The 18,559-nt window shown below is 38.2% G+C and overlaps 2 protein-coding genes across 4 annotated transcripts; one reads left to right on the top strand and one right to left on the bottom strand.

The window, feature by feature from the left end:
• The first annotated feature begins 30 nt into the window (after positions 1 to 30).
• On the top strand, positions 31 to 9,335 carry LOC117415396 (cilia- and flagella-associated protein 43-like). Of its 3 annotated transcripts, none has more exons than XR_009329020.1 (14): positions 31 to 1,366; positions 1,566 to 1,662; positions 2,026 to 2,204; positions 2,649 to 2,756; positions 3,967 to 4,044; positions 4,527 to 4,652; positions 5,095 to 5,607; positions 5,748 to 5,837; positions 5,997 to 6,075; positions 6,562 to 6,687; positions 7,297 to 7,406; positions 7,896 to 8,003; positions 8,537 to 8,701; positions 8,959 to 9,335. XR_009329020.1 is itself a non-coding variant. In XM_059026124.1 (4 exons), exons 1-4 carry the CDS (start codon positions 7,392 to 7,394, stop codon positions 9,088 to 9,090), a joined length of 420 nt encoding a protein of 139 aa, XP_058882107.1. In that variant the 5' UTR covers positions 6,860 to 7,391; the 3' UTR covers positions 9,091 to 9,335. The 3 variants fall into 3 exon arrangements, 1 of the variants encoding a protein (XP_058882107.1); XR_009329021.1 differs by having other exon boundaries at positions 3,967 to 4,156; XM_059026124.1 differs by lacking the exons at positions 31 to 1,366; positions 1,566 to 1,662; positions 2,026 to 2,204; ... (5 more) ...; positions 5,997 to 6,075; positions 6,562 to 6,687 and having other exon boundaries at positions 6,860 to 7,406.
• On the bottom strand, positions 9,323 to 11,569 carry sfr1 (SWI5-dependent homologous recombination repair protein 1). The gene is made up of 4 exons (XM_034025679.3): positions 11,460 to 11,569; positions 10,473 to 10,568; positions 9,900 to 10,289; positions 9,323 to 9,630 (listed from the first exon to the last, which is right to left on the bottom strand). Exons 2-4 carry the CDS (start codon positions 10,545 to 10,547, stop codon positions 9,445 to 9,447), a joined length of 651 nt encoding a protein of 216 aa, XP_033881570.2. The 5' UTR covers positions 10,548 to 10,568; positions 11,460 to 11,569; the 3' UTR covers positions 9,323 to 9,444.
• Between the last annotated feature and the right edge of the window lie 6,990 nt (positions 11,570 to 18,559).

Raw genomic sequence — 18,559 nt, 5'->3', positions numbered from 1 at the left:
GAAATTATCTTTCAATTTAAATCAGACGTAGTCAGCGCTACACTTTCCCTTTAAGAATCAAGCTCAGAGAGTAGAGTCACGCTCAGCCAATTAGATAAACGATTTTTTTGGGAGGAGGGTGCAATCTGAGCAACCAGTGGGTGGAATGTTTTGGTGTCTTGGCAACGGATATAAAATGTTCGTGAAAAAATACATACCGGTAGAGTACGAGCACACTTCCCCTGGAAATAGTCATTCGATTTAAATGTATATTGATACAATGAAAAGTGTCGGCTCCTTGGAAGTCAGGTGACGTGATTTAAATATCTACCCCTCTGAATCTACCGCGTAAATCTGGCCCAAATCGTTGCAGGCGTTTATTGTGTTGTCAATTTCATTTTCAGTGCCCATTTCTTCCTGCTTTTCTTTGTGTTCGTTTCACGCAGACACAATACTCAATTTGTACATTTGCCACGGCTGGCTTCTTGTTTACCAGAAAAAAAATGATTGCAACTGGAATACATATTATCAATTTGTTACTGTTACTGGTCTAAAAAAAAAAAAAAGAAATTGACAGCCAGCAGACATTTGGTGGCTTTTACCGACCAACATAAATCAAACCCTTGCCTTGAGACTGACGTGTGAAAGGATCGCATGAGTGAGTGGTTGACACCGACTGTAAAAAGTTGTTCTCATAGTATAGTACTCACATCTTGTAATGCTTCGAAACTCTGAAGCTCAGTGGTTTCAGCTGAGCGCAACATGTCTAGTAAAGTATTCACCCGGGAGCCCTGCTGAAGTTCACGTTCATTTATATGTATGGTCTTGCATAAACTACAGTACTGGCAGGATTCTGCTGCAAACTACCTGGGCAAAGCATATCTTATAATGTCCAAGCAATTTCAGAAATGACACTTCCGTCAATCAAGTTGCTCTGCTGTCTCTTTGCTGTAAGTGGGTTAGTTTAGGTCTGTATTCTATAGGTATGTAGTGGACAATATCCAGAAGCGAATGGGTCCAGATCCAGTATAAATGCAAACCTTTTTGAAATCCCAGCTGTGTATTGTTGCTTTTTTTCCCACAATTGTTAGCCTGTGTGCGCTTTTTTGGATGTTTATTGACTCCTCACGAAAATTCATGCAAATTCCTGAAAGCAATATTCTAGTATTCGCTGACAGCTGTACGATGTGCTACCCTTGTGGGAATCATATCATTTTCATAGACTTGGAAACAAAGAAGCAGCGTGTGCTTCAGAGCCCAGGATGGAGAAACGGTGCCTTTACAGTGAATGCGCGCACCAGGGAGGTGGCCTTCTCAGAGCAGAGACTTAACCCCTCCATCTATGTGTACACGTTCCCTCAGTTTGAAAAGCAGAATGAGCTCAAAGGTACACTTCTGCTTTATTTCTTCAGCTTTTTAAAAGTTTTACTGTTGTGCAAAATTGGGGGCTGTGGTATTTAAGGGTAGGGGCATCTATTTAAAAACCTTTCATTTTGTATACGCGCAGTTATTATTTTGAAATGTTTTTAATGAATGTTGCTGCTTACATTCACATCTCTAATGGTAGAGTTTTCTTTTTCATTTAGGAAAAGCCCAGCTGGAGTATACAACACTGGCTTTTAGCTATTCTGGCCCATATTTAACCAGTTACTCCTCAGTTCCGTACTATACCCAAACGATATGGTAAGGTATTTTAATTTCTATTGTATGCTCTTTTGATCAGCTGTAATCATCTTTTGAAAGTCCTTAATTTCAGTGTTCAAGCCACCAGTTATCAGATATCAAATAATGTGTAGTTCTTCAATTCTCCAAAAGAGGGTACTGTCGTATAACAGAAAAGTTGCTTTTGCTGGAATGATGCTGAAATAGAAACAATTTAATCAATAATAACATTTAGGTCCCATGTTTCATAAATATTATTTATGAACTTTCAACTTGGAACCAATTCCAGCTGAAGAACTGGTACATTTAACTGGTACTCAACTGGGACATTTAAATATTTACACAATGATTCCCTGTACTGTTTGAACTATTATAATGTTTAAGGTGAAAATGTAAAACTGGCAAGATGGGGTCCCTCTCTGCAGTCAAGCCCAACCAGGAGTAGAGGTCACGAGACTGATGTTTAACCCCATGAACTGGCATCAATTGTACAGGACCAGTGAGAGATCTCTTAAAGTTTGGAACACTGAGAGAAGTGACGCTCTTCATTGTATGAAACCCATGTGAGTAATATATGTGTGTGTGTGTGTGTGTGTGTGTATGTATTGGATGGATGAACCACAGATCTGTACCGGAATCAGGTTAAGTCACTTACTTGGTTCTTAATAATAATAATAATAATAATAATAATAATAATAATAATAATAATAATAATATTAATAAATACTGATGTCATGTCGCAACTGGAGACCTCTGTGATGTTGGGAAACGGGAGTCTCATGGAAACGCCTGAGTGGAAATCAGCTAAAGACACACCACCTGCGGTGGAGAAGAGGCACAGGTTTGGTTACTTGAATTAATTTGGGCACCCATATACCAGCATTCTATTGAGGCCACTACAATGAGAATGCACTGTCTCATTAACTTAGCCTTAGCAAACTAGGCTGCAGTGTAGTCGCATCTCTAGCAGTGCTCGTATGAATTCATTACATTATTTTTGCATTCAGGAGGCCAGTCAGAAGAAGAATGTGGAGGTGACTGAGGACCACAGTTACACCAGCCTGCCTTTAGTCAGCCCTGTGGATGCCACTTGACTCTATGAGAAGCTGGATGAGGTAAAGCTTATTGTTTATTGCCCTCTGCTGGATATAATGGAGTTGTTAGAGGTGTCACACTTGCATTCACAAAAACATATACAAAGCAATGTCACATTACAGTCAACTTTGTGTATGAAAGCAGTTGAAGACTATGGTACTGTCTATCTCACCCAAATGCATTAACCCTTTGCACCTACCCTATTCAAAGCTACTTGTTGGGTTTGAATGATATCCTGCTTGTGTACTTCTTATGAAGTCTGTGATGGTCATGATGACTTGCTTTTTCAGTGAAATGTCTGAAAGTGTTCTCTCGCTTTGTTGCACCAGTCGGGTATGACCTGTTTAATTTGTAATTGGTAATTTCTGAAATTAGCTTTACGTCCATTTTCTAAGAACAAAATACATATAATTAAAAAGGGGTTTTAGGGGTGCATCCAGTAAAAGCACTTGCGTAGAGTGCAGGATGCACCCTATAGTCTGGACGTCGTCGGTTTGAGTCCAAGCTATTCCTTTGCCGACCGAGGACGGGAGCTTCCAGGGGGCGGCTCACAATTGGCCAAGCGTCGCCTGGGAGGAGAGAGGGTTAGGTCGGCCAGGGTGTCCTCTGCTCACCACGCACCAGTGACCCCTGTAGTCTGGCTGGGCACCTGCGGGCTTGCCTGTAAGCTGTCCAGAGCTGCGTTGTCCTCCAACGCTGTAGCTCTGGGTGGCTGCATGGTGAGTCCGCAGTGTGAAAAAAATCAGTCGGCTGATGGCACACGCTTCGGAGGACAGCGTGTGCTCGTCTTCGCCCCTCCCGAGTCAGCACGGGGGTGGTATCGGTGAGCTGAACTAAACAAAAATAATAGGACACTATTAAATTGGGGAGAAAAACTACAAAAAAATGAATTGGTGACTGCTAAATTAAAAAAAAAGGGGGTTTTATACTGAAAGTGTCAGCTTAAGAAGGGATTTACTGCAGGGGCATTACATAGCAGAGAGCTAGTGCTTACATCAGTTCATAAGAGGGAGAGAAAAAAAAGTTGGCTCGTATTTAAAAAGGAAAAAATCCAAGATTTACAGCTTGGGTTTTCAGGCTTACCTCAGGAAATATGTGTGGGAGATAACTGTAATAATTACAATACACAAAACAAGGCATGACTCCAGATCTATTGGGAAATTCCCTTCACATGCTTGTCTTGTCGAGTGTTTCTTTTTCACTGATGTTTGTTGTAATTATATTTTACAGGCAATCAAAGAGGAGAGCCTGGAGTTCACAGATACAAAGAAAAGCCTGAGGAAAGGCATTAAAGAGCTTCAGAGGGCAGTAAGCATCATGGGCTAAATGCAACACAGAAAAAGAGTCTAATGATGACTAAGAAACATTAACCCACCAATATCTAACCAGTGAATTTCAGCGTTTATGCAATGGTTAAAAGGTACTGGTTCTTTAATGGTCTTCATTAAGTCACTGTGAAGGACCTGCCAAGTGTACCTTACTGTTTTTATGAACCAAAACCTACATTTTATGAGTGATAAAACATAGTTTATCTGGTGTAACCAATCAGATGATGACATAACTCCTATAAATGATGTTACCCATTTTTAAAGGTTTATTTATGATGCAATTCTCAATGCCGTTTTGTTTTCTGTTAAAAACTATTGTAACGTAGAATGATTTTAATTTTTTTTTTCAACAGCTCCAGTTTGTGTTTTGTAACTACTGTCTACACACTTCTGGTTTAAACCCACACTTTGGTAACAGACTGGGTTTTTAGAGTACTTTAACTTCATGTAATCCCCTTGCAGATCCAGGCTATGATGCGTGAGAATGAATCCTTGCCCGAGATTGAGAAACTTGAACAGCAGGAGTTTAACCTGGATGTGGAAGAGCAGAATAGGTTACAAGTTGAGGGGGAACAGGAAGTTGCCAGGGTAAGAAAGATCTCATCTCTGAATAACACTTTGTTAGATGTTCTTCTTAAATAGGAGGATGATGAGCTTTATTAACCAAAGTCACAGAAACTAGCCTTGGTATCTGTTCTTGCTCTGACCTTCAATAGTCTTTGGAAAAGGTTTAAACAAGGTTTTTTTTTCTCCTTTTATCGAAAGATTTGCAGTGAGATTGAGCTGGAGAACCTGGCCAAATGTAGCTATGTTGGTTTTGATAAGCATGTTTTTGATAACATTCTTCCCATGTCACTTATATTTACCCTGGACAGATTCAGGTGGAGGATAGCAAATAGTTTATACTATACAGTAGGTCTGGGATTAGTTTAAGTGCTTGGTGCTACTGGTTACTGTGACACATCTAGTTTTAGGACATGCACTAAATACAAAAAATAATGTTTAAAACTCCATTCTGAATCGTTTTCAGGCATTCTGCTCAGAATATGAAGTGAAGAAATATCCAATGAAGGACTGAACTCGGAAGGAGACTGATACATTACGCGGCGAGAATTATCCTGGCTGAGGATGTTATCTTAAAATTAAGTTTTCCAGCAAGCACACAGCATGTGAATATTTGGTTGTATGACTACTGGAAAACCAGGACCCAGCATAGGGTTGTTAGTGAAACTGCATATGCATCAATTCTGCCTCTTAGGACAGGTCAGGTGTTGCTACTAGGGGTGGCTGGTACAATTAGGAAGGGGTTAAAACATCCAACACTCCTTTCTTTCAGGATGTCATTCACAGCGTTAAATTAGCTTTCAACAAGAAGTTTGAGTCTATTTTCAAGCAGAAGGAACAGGAGATCAATCGGGTAAAGGACAAGAACCAGAGGCTTCTGGAGATATTGACGGAGCTGGATCTGAAGGAGAAGCTCTGGGAACCAGAGCTCTGTGATAATGAAAAGCCAGAGCAGGCTCTCACTGTGGACGTTTCAGAGGTAACAAACCATGCAGCTTAGCTTAAAATAAAAAAAAAAAAGATTGTAATTCTGAACCATAAAATAATACTGCAATTTAAAATCTTGTAATTCTAGATCACTGTCTACATGTGCCTTCTAAAGTATTACTCTGTTTCCAGATCAGAGCTGAAAAATATCTCACTCCAGAACAGAAGCGGAAAGCAGAAGAGCTAGCCAAGATTGAGGAAAAAAGAAGGCTGGCTGCAAAGGTAATTACAAATAATTCCTAAAAACCTGATTTAGCATTGACATTCCCAGTACATTTTGAATGGTAGTGTATATGGTATCTCCTGGGCATGACATGAGTTAGCTGATATAGCTATAGTCTAGTATTGAAAAGGCATCTGATTTTGTATTTTTTCCTACAGGGTGACAACGCTAGAGCGAGCTCTTGATGACATGATGGGTGGAGTCCTTGTGGTGAAAAAAGATGATATTTTAAAAATGGTAAGACGATTATGGCATTGCTAAAACCTCAACAATGTTGTCAGACATAGCCCATCTTTGCAATATTGCTCCACCAGAATAACCCAATACTCATCAATGGCCCTTGGTGACAAGCCTCTGGTGGTGGAGCTTCTTTCAAAACTGGGCTGATCAGGCCCCAAAGTCAAACCTAAGACAAACCCAATCTAGACCTACCTTACCTTCTGATCCCTTTTGTTGGACGTGTGTGCAGTCAACCGAATGCATCTCAAGCCTGAAATCATTAATGAGACAATGGTGCTGCAATTCAAACCTATTAACCTTTGATATGGAGAACACAAAGAAAATACATATTTATAGAAAAAAAATAAATCAAGCAGCTTAAAGAGGGTCCTTGCTAGTTTATAAATGTGTTGATTATATCAACGTAGCAATTGTATGTTTACAAATGGAACAGTGCATTAGATCTTGGTGATACAATGTTTGTCTTCTTTTTTAACTCTCTAGGAGATCCCACAGCCAGAGTTCATGTCCAAGCCTGAAGCACAATGGTTGGAAGATGAGAAGAAGCAGTTTAAAGAATATGAAAAGAAAGTGAAGGAATTGAACGAGGAACGAGAAAAATACATAAAGGTAAAATAAATAATACTCTGTGGGCACCACAAAGCCAAGTCATTTTTCTTAAAACTTTTTTTTTTTTTTTTTTTTTTTTTTGAAAGATATATAACTCCAGACAGACAATTTTGCCTGTAGTTTTTTTTTTATAACTTCAAACATGTCTCATCAGATCAGGTATTTAAATAGTTGCTATGTTTAAACTTGCCTACATATTTACAGGACAGTTGGTTACAATCTGACATAGTTTTCTGCTGACAGAAATATGTCCACTGAGCAGTACATTTTCTAATATTGCAGATAATAAAAGCACACCCTAAACCAGGCAATAGCTTTACTCTATATGAAAATGTGTTTTACTTCATGTATAGCGGTGAAGGAATCTGAAGCAAAGTACTGAAGGTCACAGTAGTACTGAAATGAAACAGTAATATACTGTCAACTGTTAAGTGTTAAGGTTTTCTTGACCTTAACTATCCATTTAGTTTTCTTGTCAGATACATTGAGATCAAAGTCAATTGAAAACATGTATTAAATGTCATATACAGTAGTGTACTGCAGACATTCCACCAATTCTATACAAAATGTTAACGTTGTGATTTCTCCGTGTTGTTTGGACATTGGAAGCAAAAATGAAGAAACTGCAGACCTCCATCAAGGACTCGACCCAGGTCTTCAATGAAACACTGCGCAGACTGTTTGAGAGGAAAGTGTAATCTGAAATGGTGATCTACCAGGTAAAGACTTCAACAGTAAATCAAACGGGCGCTGCACAGCCGAGCGCCGATTTTGGTTGCACAGCTGTTTTGCCAGATTGTAAACCACCAACATCAATCCTTATTTGAGGTTTATTCCTCACTACTGTGTCATCTACAGAACATTGGTGGACGGAAATATCCTGCAGCATGTTCCACAAGGATTTATTATACCAAGAAATAAAAATCACAGTTCACAATGTCATTTTTTATCCCTTACTATATTGATTGAAGGATATACACATATTTAGTTAAAGGGGCAACAAAGGAAAATACTATTTTTCTTTTTTGAAATTATAAGGTGTGTTTTTTTTTCAAAAGGTGGATATTTTCTACTAGAAAATATCCCCAAAAAAACAAAACAGAAATGGAGTATGATCAGGTGATTTTTCAGAAAAAGATACTCTACCCCTCTACCCCATTCAGTTTACTGTGAGCTGTTATTAACTGAACTGCTTTTACTGTTTTTAGGAGGAGCTCAAAATTTCAAATCTGGTATTCTCAATTGTTACTGAGGAAGAGTTGTTTAACAGGGAAACAGAGCTCAATCACCACCTTGATAAGACAAGGAAGATGAAGGTAAAAATAAATATATAACACTGCTGATTGACACTGTCATTGTTTATATTCATGTTTTTATGACAACTAGTACGATTTCACTTCAAGAAACAAAAGCTATTAAATCTATGTAACTCTTCAAATTATTTCCCAGTCGTTGGAGTCACATGACAGTCATTTAATCGTGTGACTAGGAAACGCAGCAATTGGAAGGGTGTTCCATTGCAGCTTTTGAAAGCATCAATGGAACAATCAGGGTAGGGGCATGTCAGCCGTAAAGCACTATACAGTTAACATTAACAATGGCTACAAGAGGTGTACAACACAAAACAGGCCCCCAGGCATATTCTGAAGATCTGACACACCACTATGTTCCCCTTTGTGGATTTAAGCAAATAAGGTATGCAAAGTAAGAGTTACCTACTGTATATTATTCTCTATTGAAACCATGGTGTAGTAAACAAAAAGGTATCCCATTCATCGATTTTGTATTTCCAATAGAGGTTATCCCAAAGAAAATGCATCTCCTAACATTGTTTTATCTCCTTGTTAAGACATTAGGGGAACAAAAGATAGCGAGCATGGTGGAGAGTAAAGACTTCCGAACGGGAATCATCCAGCAGGAATGGGAACACATGAGAATGAGAATGCAGATGGAGGATCTGAACAACAAGGCTCGGGATATCCAGATGCTGAAAGTGTCCAGAGAACTGCAAGTGGTAAAGTCATATAATCAGTAACTCAGTGTTAGTTTGCCTCTGGAAGCCTTTCCTGTGGTGTCTGCTGTCATATGGCTGATCAAGATCTATACATTGCAAGTGAAAATACTGTCATGTACATTATGAATGAGACTGACCATGAAAGCTTTTCAGCCATGAATAGGGTCCATTTTGTGATAAGATCCTTAACATTTTTTTGTGTGTTCAGAATGCATTTTAACTTTTTAACTTGTTCTGCTTTCTTCTTCTATAAACAGCTGTGGAAGATAACACAGCGATCAGCACGGAAAAAAGATACCAAGACATCATTGAGAGACGGAAGCTGGTGGACTTGGCAAGGACACAAGCCCAAAATGTTGCCACCCTCAAAGCAGAGGTTGAGAGGCTGAGAATGAAGATTTTCCCTGCATTGTTTCAAATAGGACACTGAGCTTTACAAGAGCAGAACAAATTACCCTTACAAAATTGGATAGACTGACACATTTTAGCTCGTACAACAAAAAGACCCATGTCATTTAATTTATAGAATAGTATTTCACTTAAATCTTTCAATATTGTTGTTAACATATGTCATTAACTTAATAAAATAACAAACATGTTTTTCCTTTTAAATAAAGCTTTACACAAAACCTCACTACTGTCTTCTGCACATTCTTGTTTCCTAATGAACAAGACATGGAACTGCCACTGCTTTAAAGAAAAATATTCATTTTGTTTTCTGCTGCAACCCATCAAGATTACGTCTATGTGAAGTCTTCCTCTGTCTTGTCATAATGCAGCAGTGTGCCCTCCAGTCCCAGGCTGTCTATGAGGTGTGTGAGGCTCAGCTTATTGCCATCTGTAGAGAGAGACGACTGGAGTTCATACAGGACAGACTGGCTGCTGCTTCGCCATTTGTCTATCAGAGAGCGCAGTTCTGTCAGGTCATTCTGTAAAGCAAGGACATCTTGTAAGTTTTGCAAATGTGTAAACCATTCCCATTGACTGACAGGTCTTTTGCAGTACAGCACTACATACTTCTAGTGACCTCTGCTTGGAGATGCTGGCACAGTTAAATCTCCAAGTTCCTAAACGCATTATTTATGAATGACAGGTTGTTTATTAACAGCGATACATTATTAATTTATGTTAGTATCTGTGAAGAAATGTTCTCATGGTTTACGCCTTTACCTTTCAGTATAATTTCAGAATCACGTACCTTAGCCCTGTACATTTTTGCCATTTGCAGTCTTCGTAGAGTCTCCTCTTTTTCTCGTACCTCTTTTTTCAGCCTGTCCCTCTCCTTCAGCAGCTCCAGCAGCTGTGGCTGTGCAGGGGTTCTGGGGCAATGACAGCTTTGGCCTGCATCACTTACTCTATCAGCTCTGTCCAATGCAGTTTTACTAGTTAAGCTAGCCGTTTCAAGGCTTGAGTCTGACATCACCTGATCGTCATTTCCAGGGTCCTCAGCAGGTTTTGAGGACGCGCTGGGCAACTCTAAATCGCCATCAGCCTCTGAGCCTATCTTGAGTCGTTTTACCACAGAGATGGGGGATTTAAAGGAACGTCTTGATTTCTTTAGTCGTTCTTTAAGTGTTGCACTCATAGGCTAAAAGGAAAACAAACACAAAATATTGACACTCAAAAAAGTAAAATAGTTAATTAAAAATGTGCATTTGAAAATAGGGGAAGTTTATTAAAAATAACATTGGTTTAACTGCAACATGTGCCGTTGATTGCAATGTAAAAAAAATAAAATAATTGAAAATACACTATCCCTTAATTATTTTACCGGTTTTGTTGAATAGACCGTATCATCTGGTGTGTGGAACGAAGTCCCTGACTTCATCGAGTTAGGAGTCTCCATTCTGACAGTGAATGATCTAATCTGTACCAAGGAAATATAGTTATACATTTATATTTACTTCAGTGGTATGTTCAGTTCACACTACAGGTGTAGTGTTATTTTCAGGTACGTGTTAAAAAGTGGTACGCAGCGCACTGCGCCTGCTTGCGCCTGCCTAAACAACTTTCGCTAAGAAAGCAGGGAAGTGCCCATTCAAATCTGGTACCTTATGCTGCTTTCTGCCTATTACATCGTTTTTTTTTATTTAATTAATCACATTTTCCAATCTTTTACATCATTGTTAATGTAATTTATTATATTTCTCCACCATTAAGAAAATAGTAGACAAATATTTATCATATGCAATACATTGGGTCTTGTACATTTTCTTTTTAACTGTGCTACTTTTAGGTGGACTTTTCATTTTGTCTTGTTGGTGATGTTTTTTTTTTCTTTTGTTTCCAGTTTAAGTTTGCAAAAAAAATAATGTACAATCAATGGTAAATGTACCTCTGTTTGACAATAGGAAAACACCCATCAGATCGCAATTGACTGCATCTGTACCAAAGTCTGACACCGTACACTTTCAACAGGACAACGTATCGCTTTCTGTCATTACACGGGTCAAGTTTTGGTACGTGTTTCACATTCTGACGATGTACCACTTTCTAACACTACACCTGTACTTTCACATCAGCTTAATTTGGATATTTAATATCTCTGGTGTATCAGTATCGGTTTTGCATAGGTATAAAATTATTGACCTTTAATGAATCACCCCAAAAAACAAAGATTGATTTTATTTACCTTACATTTACTGTGGTAGCGTATCGATACTGTCTACAAATACCGGTACTTCAAATTATAATAAAGCTACCGTATTTATAAAGATGAAACACTACTTTACCCCAGGTAAGCAAATATTACCAGTACCTTCAGCAAATTAGTAAATGGACTGTCATTTTGTGTGCGTTGTTTTCCCTATATTGACTTCCTTCAAATCGGCCGGCGCTTCCTGGAGTTCTATCAGCGCATGTGTAATATTTACCAGTGCACCCTGGGGGGTGAAGTTTTTTTTTTAAACGATGAAATAACTGAAATTATTATTTTTATATAGAACATTATTTTATTTTAGATTTTAATATTGTTTCAGATTTTTACTTAATAAGTGTAAAAAAAAAAAAAAATCACGTTGATGTTTCCTGCACAATATTATAGATAAACACAAGTCTGTATAAAAAGCGAGTCTTAAATTTCAATTATATAAAGCCTGCAGGAGTTGAATAGGATCAAACGCTCTTTGTGTCTTTTGTCATGCACAGTATTGGAGAGTATCAGTTTGTTTGCCACCATTGTTACTAGAATACACAACATTAATGTTGGAAATTATTTAATAATACTTTTGATGCCCAAAATACCCAACCATGTTCATTTTTCTTCTTCTTTCTGTTAACAATGGGTCCAAGTTTTTTATTCCATCTGCAAGGACTAACATAAATACATAAATAAATAAATAAAACAAGGTTGTTCTTGATAGATTTATAAAATTGTGTCTCCTTTCTGGGAAAAATGGGGAAATGTTTGCACTGGTGGTCCCTCATGTGTCAGTGCAAGCGCTATCATTTAGGGTTTTGAGTATGGGAATATTGACTCAATAGTCTGTGATGATAGTCAATTTAACTGTCAAAGATCATGTAACAAAAATGTTACAAGTTAGTGTTCATAAGCCTGAACGCTAAACGACACAGAAACTGGGGTCATGTTAGCTTTTTAGTGGTATCATAGGACCACCTGAGTTCCTCAATGAAAAGTAAAACAATAAAAAATATAAAGTTATTGGTAGAAGTATTGCTATGTTTTCGCAATTATTTAAATCAGCAGATTTGTTGAAGCACAGAGCACCTCATGTAGGTGGTTGTGATTGCACTGAGCCAGCACATGCAAGTTCATACAAATCCCTTTGTCTGTGGTCTGCACAGCCCTCCTGGCAGCAGATTATAAACATGCAAGGCTGCTGGAACAAAAGTTATGATGAAAACACGCACACATTGCATGGATACCCTGCTGTTTAAACAGCAGAGTGCAAGTAGATACACAGGTCACATGCTTCCAGCCAGGAATATCATGTGGATCAACCTCCCTTTACAATCACTGTAGATGTCATAGCTCTCATCTCATGCAATATTTATTTAAATTGAATGAGAACCCTTAAGATTGGGACCCTGGTCACCCTTGTGGTCAACCCAGGGAGCAGGACCTTAGGAACTGAGTGAAATGAAAAGCATTGGATTACTGTACATCCGATCTCTGATTTTTAAGTTTGATTAAATTTAGCTCAGTCTTAAGACTAGAGGTTTTTTTTATGGTTCTATTAATCTTTTCATGTTTTTTTTACAGGAATGTTGGGGTCTGTTGAGTTTTTAGACAAGGAATTTGGATAAGTATTGATTTAATCCTCTGTAGTATTTAGTAAAAGAAGAATAAGAAGTTTTCTGGGTGAATACCAGGGGTGTGATATTGTAGGGCCAACAGAAAAGCAAATTATTTGCTGTAAAGGAAGTGCAGTTAAACTGCACTCAACCTTAATAAGTTTAGCTAAACAAATATAAATTATTGTTTATATATATATATATATATATATATATATATATATATATATATATATATATATATATATATATATATATATATATATATATTTCAGAGACATATTCAATAAATGAAAGGTCTTTGATGATGGGATCTAAATGCTCAGTCTTAACTTTTCAGTCTTCCTTTTTATTGTCGGGTCATAAGAAAGTAATAGGGAACTGTTCAAGCCAATGAGAAAGATGAGATCCAGGGGTTTTATATCCTATAATTTGACTTGTGTCTGACATGACTGTATCTCCCTGCACGGCAGATGATTTATTCTTTGTGACACCCTTGAGTATTCCTGCAATTCATACCCTGCACAATGTTATTCTGATCCCTGAGGCAAAAAGGTGTGCAGGTGAGCCCAACCCAGCTGCACCTTGAATTTCACAGCCTCAGCTTTTTTATTTGACCCGCTTCGGGGTACATGATTTTAACCGCTTGCTGACTTCAAGACAGCCTCCGCCAAAGTTAATGTTTCACCTTTTTTTAATCTTAAATTGTGACTCAAGAGCCAGTATTTTGTTGGCAGTTAACAAAGAATCAAACTGTAAACATCTAATCCATGTTTATCCTAACTATGACTCAACCCATATGAGCAAGGTAAAGGTGTAACAGTACCAGTGTGAAGTGAAGATGTTTTTTTAATTCAAAGTATCCAGGGTAGACAAAATGTAGACAACCTGGACCTGTGATGGAGGCGGTGTGATGTTTGCAGTACCTCCACCATCTACAGGAGTTGGAGTGTGGTCATTATTAGGGTTTGAGTTAGGATGCATGTACTGCCTTCTGCAAACTCCACAAACCTGTTATGTAGATCCACAAGATTCATTTCAAATCTCAGCTCAGCCTGCCTCTGATCATGTGGGTGTATACGTTATACAAGCAGAGCCTCTACCATATTGGGAATTTGGAGAAGACATGTTTTGGTTGGATTAGTGTAGAGAACATAGACGTGCAGACCAATCAGATGTTAACTTAAATGCATGACGACTTAACCTCAGCTCAAAGTGGGGGATTGTGTTTCACTTCTTTGTTACAAGTTGAAGAACACACTTTGCTGACAGCAGTGTGTTTAATTACAATACCTCACAGTACATTTAAAGAACTCATAAACACGATACAATGTATCACATGTAAGTGTCAAAATGTCTGCAAATGAATAAAAGCTTCATTAAGAATTGTTCCCGGCACAGAAAGAGATTCCTTTATCATGCTGGCATTCTAACTACGCCCTTACTGCTTTTATCTGAAAAAAAAGTGATACGTTTGTAGATTTCTTTGTGCAAACATTTCATAGGTTTCTAGTTTGTAATCTGAGCTCTAAGAAAAGGTGGACACAGACAGCTAGCCATTCACTGGGTTTAACTTGTGATCTCTATTAGCACAGTCCTTCCATTTCTTCAGAAACCCCATTCGTGAAAGCGGTTCACAATCTGAGACCCTGTTTACGTTGCACCAGTCTTTCTTTTACTCTGTGAAGAACCTGGCATCTCCAATGATTTTCAATGTGGACCCTTTGTCACAAAAGGCTGCCGTGTCTTTTCTGACCATTGGCTACCATTCTGCACCATCTACTAATGATATACAGGTTACTGAACTGGGGTTTGGGTACTGCAAGATATTTTTATATACCTCAACAACAATTAATCTATTCTGTTATCCACGCTTCTGGTATTCAGTATCGGCTAAACAAGTTTCTCTGATGTTCTAAAATAACAGAAATGTTGACATAAATAATAATTGCTCGTCTGAAGTCTCTCACAGTCACCGCTTGCTAGAGTTTTCGCTGGAACGTATCCTGAAGGCAATGATGAGGATGTGCAATAATGAAAGCTATGCTGCACCGTAACCACTTGTTAAGTCCTTCTTAAAGTATAGCTCCAAGTCAGGCCACTCCTTAGATATAGATTTTACAATATTTACTTTCCAAGTTTAAAGAAAATATGTGACACTATGCAGGTATTTTATATTTCATAATGTACATTATTTAGAGAGAATTGAGTGAAAGGTTTTGATCTGGGAGGGCTTGAATTTTATCTACAATATATGTATGTACAGGTTCCTTGTGAGAATGTTCATGTATTTATGAGAGGCGAGAATGTTGTTTGGTTATTACCCTTTTATTATTTATATTTTAAAGTAAGTTCAGTCATTTTGTTTATCAAAAAGAGGTTAATATTTTTTAAAGGTGGGTGTGAGTAGAAGAAGAAGAAGAAGAAGAAGAAGAAGAAGAAGAAGAAGAAGAAGAAGAAGAAGAAGAAGAAGAAGAAGAAGAAGAAGAAGGTTTTAATATTGCCTTTCCCCCTTGTTTACAGTTGACACTATTGTGTGACTTGGATACCTTTCAAGGAAGGCCTCTGCTGTGCTACAAACACTTTACCCAGGACTAGCACACATGGAAACACTTTACCCAGGACTAGCACACATGGAAACACTTTACCCAGGACTAGCACACATGGAAACACTTTACCCAGGACTAGCACACATGGAAACACTTTACCCAGGACTAGCACACATGGAAACACTTTACCCTGGACTAGCACACATGGAAACACTTTACCCAGGACTAGCACACATGGAAACACTTTACCCAGGACTAGCACACATGGAAACACTTTACCCTGGACTAGCACACATGGAAACACTTTACCCAGGACTAGCACACATGGAAACAAATGTTGCTGTTCCTGTTCTATAATCAGTATTTTGTTCCTATGGTGTGTTGTTTATGAGTCACCCAATCTCAATGCCAGTGCCAGTAACACACCCAAGATGTGAGAGAGAAGGAATAAGCACCTGTAATCAGGAAAGGGTACTAACATACAGTACTGGCATGCAATATACAGGCACTGAGCAACTAGCTTGTAGAGAGGTACTAACATACAGTACTGGCATGCAATATACAGGCACTGATGAACTAGCTTGTAGAGAGGTACTAACACAGTACTGGCATGCAATCTACAGGCACTGATTAACTAGCTTGTAGAGAGGTACTAACATACAGTACTGGCATGCAATCTACAGGCACTGATGCACTAGCTTGTAGAGAGGTACTAACATACAGTACTGGCATGCAATCTACAGGCACTGATGAACTAGCTTGTAGAGAGGTACTAACACAGTACTGGCATGCAATCTACAGGCACTGATGAACTAGCTTGTCGAGGGGATTTAATTGTAAGGGTTTGAGTAAATTAAACAGACTCTGAAGATATAATAATTGGAACTAGCTATATTTAACCTTTTTGAATCTCAATTGTGTGTCACTAGCAGTATGCCACATATATAACTCATATATGCGTACAGTATGTAAGACTTCAGTGTTTCGCATAATAGAGATAACCGGCAACAATTCTGAAGAAACTTGCTCAAGCATACTTTGAGTACAACACTATAGAGCAGCAGCCCTCTCCCTCTGTTAGTCTGATTGCAGTCTCAGTATTGTGGATATTTTTAAAAACCCAACTCTTCACAGTTTTATCAAGTCCTCGCAGGATACTCTCTTTTATTCTGCTTCTTTCAATGACAAGGAATCAGCCAGCTGCCCCACACATTCATCCCTGTCACAGAGTCATTCTTGCATCATACAGCTTCAAGTCACTGTCACCACCGATGTGTATCTGTTTGAAATAGCTTCCGCTAATTAAAAAAGCCCTTTGGAATGTTTAGCTCAAAAAGATAGCAAAGTCTTAGGATATTCAGCATTATTATATATTTTAAAAACAAAAACAAAAAAGCATTTCCATATTACTGAAGGACATCTAAGGGTTTTAAAACACTTTTGTCTGTTTTTTGCTGTTGTTTTTTTTTGTTTGTTTGTTTTGTTTTGCCAGATTAAAGCATAGTGTTGGACCCATCATGCACTTGGATGTGCAAAATACAGTAAGCCTGCTCATATATATATATATATATATATATATATATATATATATATATATATATATATATATATATATATAAAGAAGCGAATCCCGGAGTGGATATTTGATAAGGGCGTGTCAGGGACAAGCTTGTGCCTGTCTGGAGAGGAAGGGGAACGCCTGGGGAAAGCAGGTGCACTAGTGGTGTGTCAGGGAGCTGTGGGCAAGGATGTGCTGACTGAACATCTACAGGGAAGATCGGCTCAAGAGCCAAGTATCGTGAAACTATCAAGGGTCTAACGCTGCTCAGAAGCTCTTAAAACACCTACTGGGTTGTCATGCATATGTTTGTTGGTTCCCGGTCTAAGGACAAATGAAATCAAAATTAATTGCAATCTAGTTTTATCTCTTTGAGTTCTAGTGATGTTCAAATTTGGATGCAATGCAATGCAATACCATGCAATACTAACTACTGGTGATCTGTATTCGGGCAGACACATGGACAACTAAGCCAGCACACACCCACAATGAATAACTTTGTATCCTAAGGATGTCAGAGATGAGACTACCGAAATCACTACTGACTCACTATTCTCGTAACTAAATTAATTAACCATGCTTAGTTACAAGCCCATGGCTATATGAAACTCTCAGTGCACCAGTACCACAGGTAATCAGCATTACACTCATTGCATTTGATGGAGACAGTGATGTGTATGACCTTGTAACTGACCGGTCACAAGGCAAGGTCACACACCTTACAACTAATTGATCAAGTTCTGACCAACATATTTGTAAAAGAAAAAACTTTATCATTGGATGTTGCTGGACTCTTTTGAGGTAACATATTCATTGTCATTCTTTCTTTCAGGAGCTGGGTTTCAGTTTTTTTTTTTAAATTGTGGTCAACTGATAAAACCGGTCTTTTACTTTAAAAGCTCTGGCAACTTGCTGTTGAGTTATTGTTCCGGTAAATCTGTTTCAATTCATACCATGAAGGAATTAGAAGCACAATGCATTCAGTCTACAAGTAAGAAGCCATTAAGGGTTAACTTGAATGACAAAGTGTTTACACAGGGTTTAGTGAACAAGCATAAAATGTGAAAGGAAACTGAAAAAGGACACTGGATTTGTGATAGACGAAACAGAAATGTACAGTGGACACTTTTATTTATAAAACAGTTTAATGTGCAACAGGAGGATTCAACCTATTTTTCAGGCATTCTCTAAAGACACCCAAAACTAAGGCTCTCTACCAACACAATGATAAACCTTGTTAACTGATTTTTACATACCAAAGGAAATTTAGCCTTTCAGGTACAAAAACAGACTAGAATATCTGTTCCTTCATTTTCCTTGATTCAAGCTGCTAACTGTACTATGGCAAGTGGGCTGAACAGTTGAAAGTTGACAGTAGAATGACCAGTAATAAATTATCTAACCACATTCTTCAGTCAAGACGTTGGCTTATCAGATGCAGGATATCTCAGATTCCAGTTTACCTGGAGGGGCAACCACCCTTCCCATACCAGAGAA

Source organism: Acipenser ruthenus, chromosome 7 (assembly GCF_902713425.1).
Source record: "Acipenser ruthenus chromosome 7, fAciRut3.2 maternal haplotype, whole genome shotgun sequence".
NCBI lineage: Eukaryota > Metazoa > Chordata > Actinopteri > Acipenseriformes > Acipenseridae > Acipenser > Acipenser ruthenus.
The sequence above is the reverse complement of the archived record's forward strand: the minus strand, read 5'-3'. Positions and strand labels throughout refer to the sequence as shown.

Bases quoted from the DNA above. Each gene is read 5' to 3' on its own strand.
- sfr1 (XM_034025679.3), bottom strand. From the start codon at position 10,547: ATGGAGACTCCTAACTCGATGAAGTCAGGGACTTCGTTCCACACACCA. The intron at 10,290-10,472 runs GTAAAATAATTA...TTTTCCTTTTAG, and splicing joins CGGTCTATTCAACAAAACCG to CCTATGAGTGCAACACTTAA. The intron at 9,631-9,899 runs GTACGTGATTCT...CTTGCTTTACAG, and splicing joins CAAAAATGTACAGGGCTAAG to AATGACCTGACAGAACTGCG.
- LOC117415396 (XM_059026124.1), top strand. The intron at 8,004-8,536 runs GTAAAAATAAAT...CTCCTTGTTAAG, and splicing joins ATAAGACAAGGAAGATGAAG to ACATTAGGGGAACAAAAGAT. The intron at 8,702-8,958 runs GTAAAGTCATAT...TTCTATAAACAG, and splicing joins TGTCCAGAGAACTGCAAGTG to CTGTGGAAGATAACACAGCG.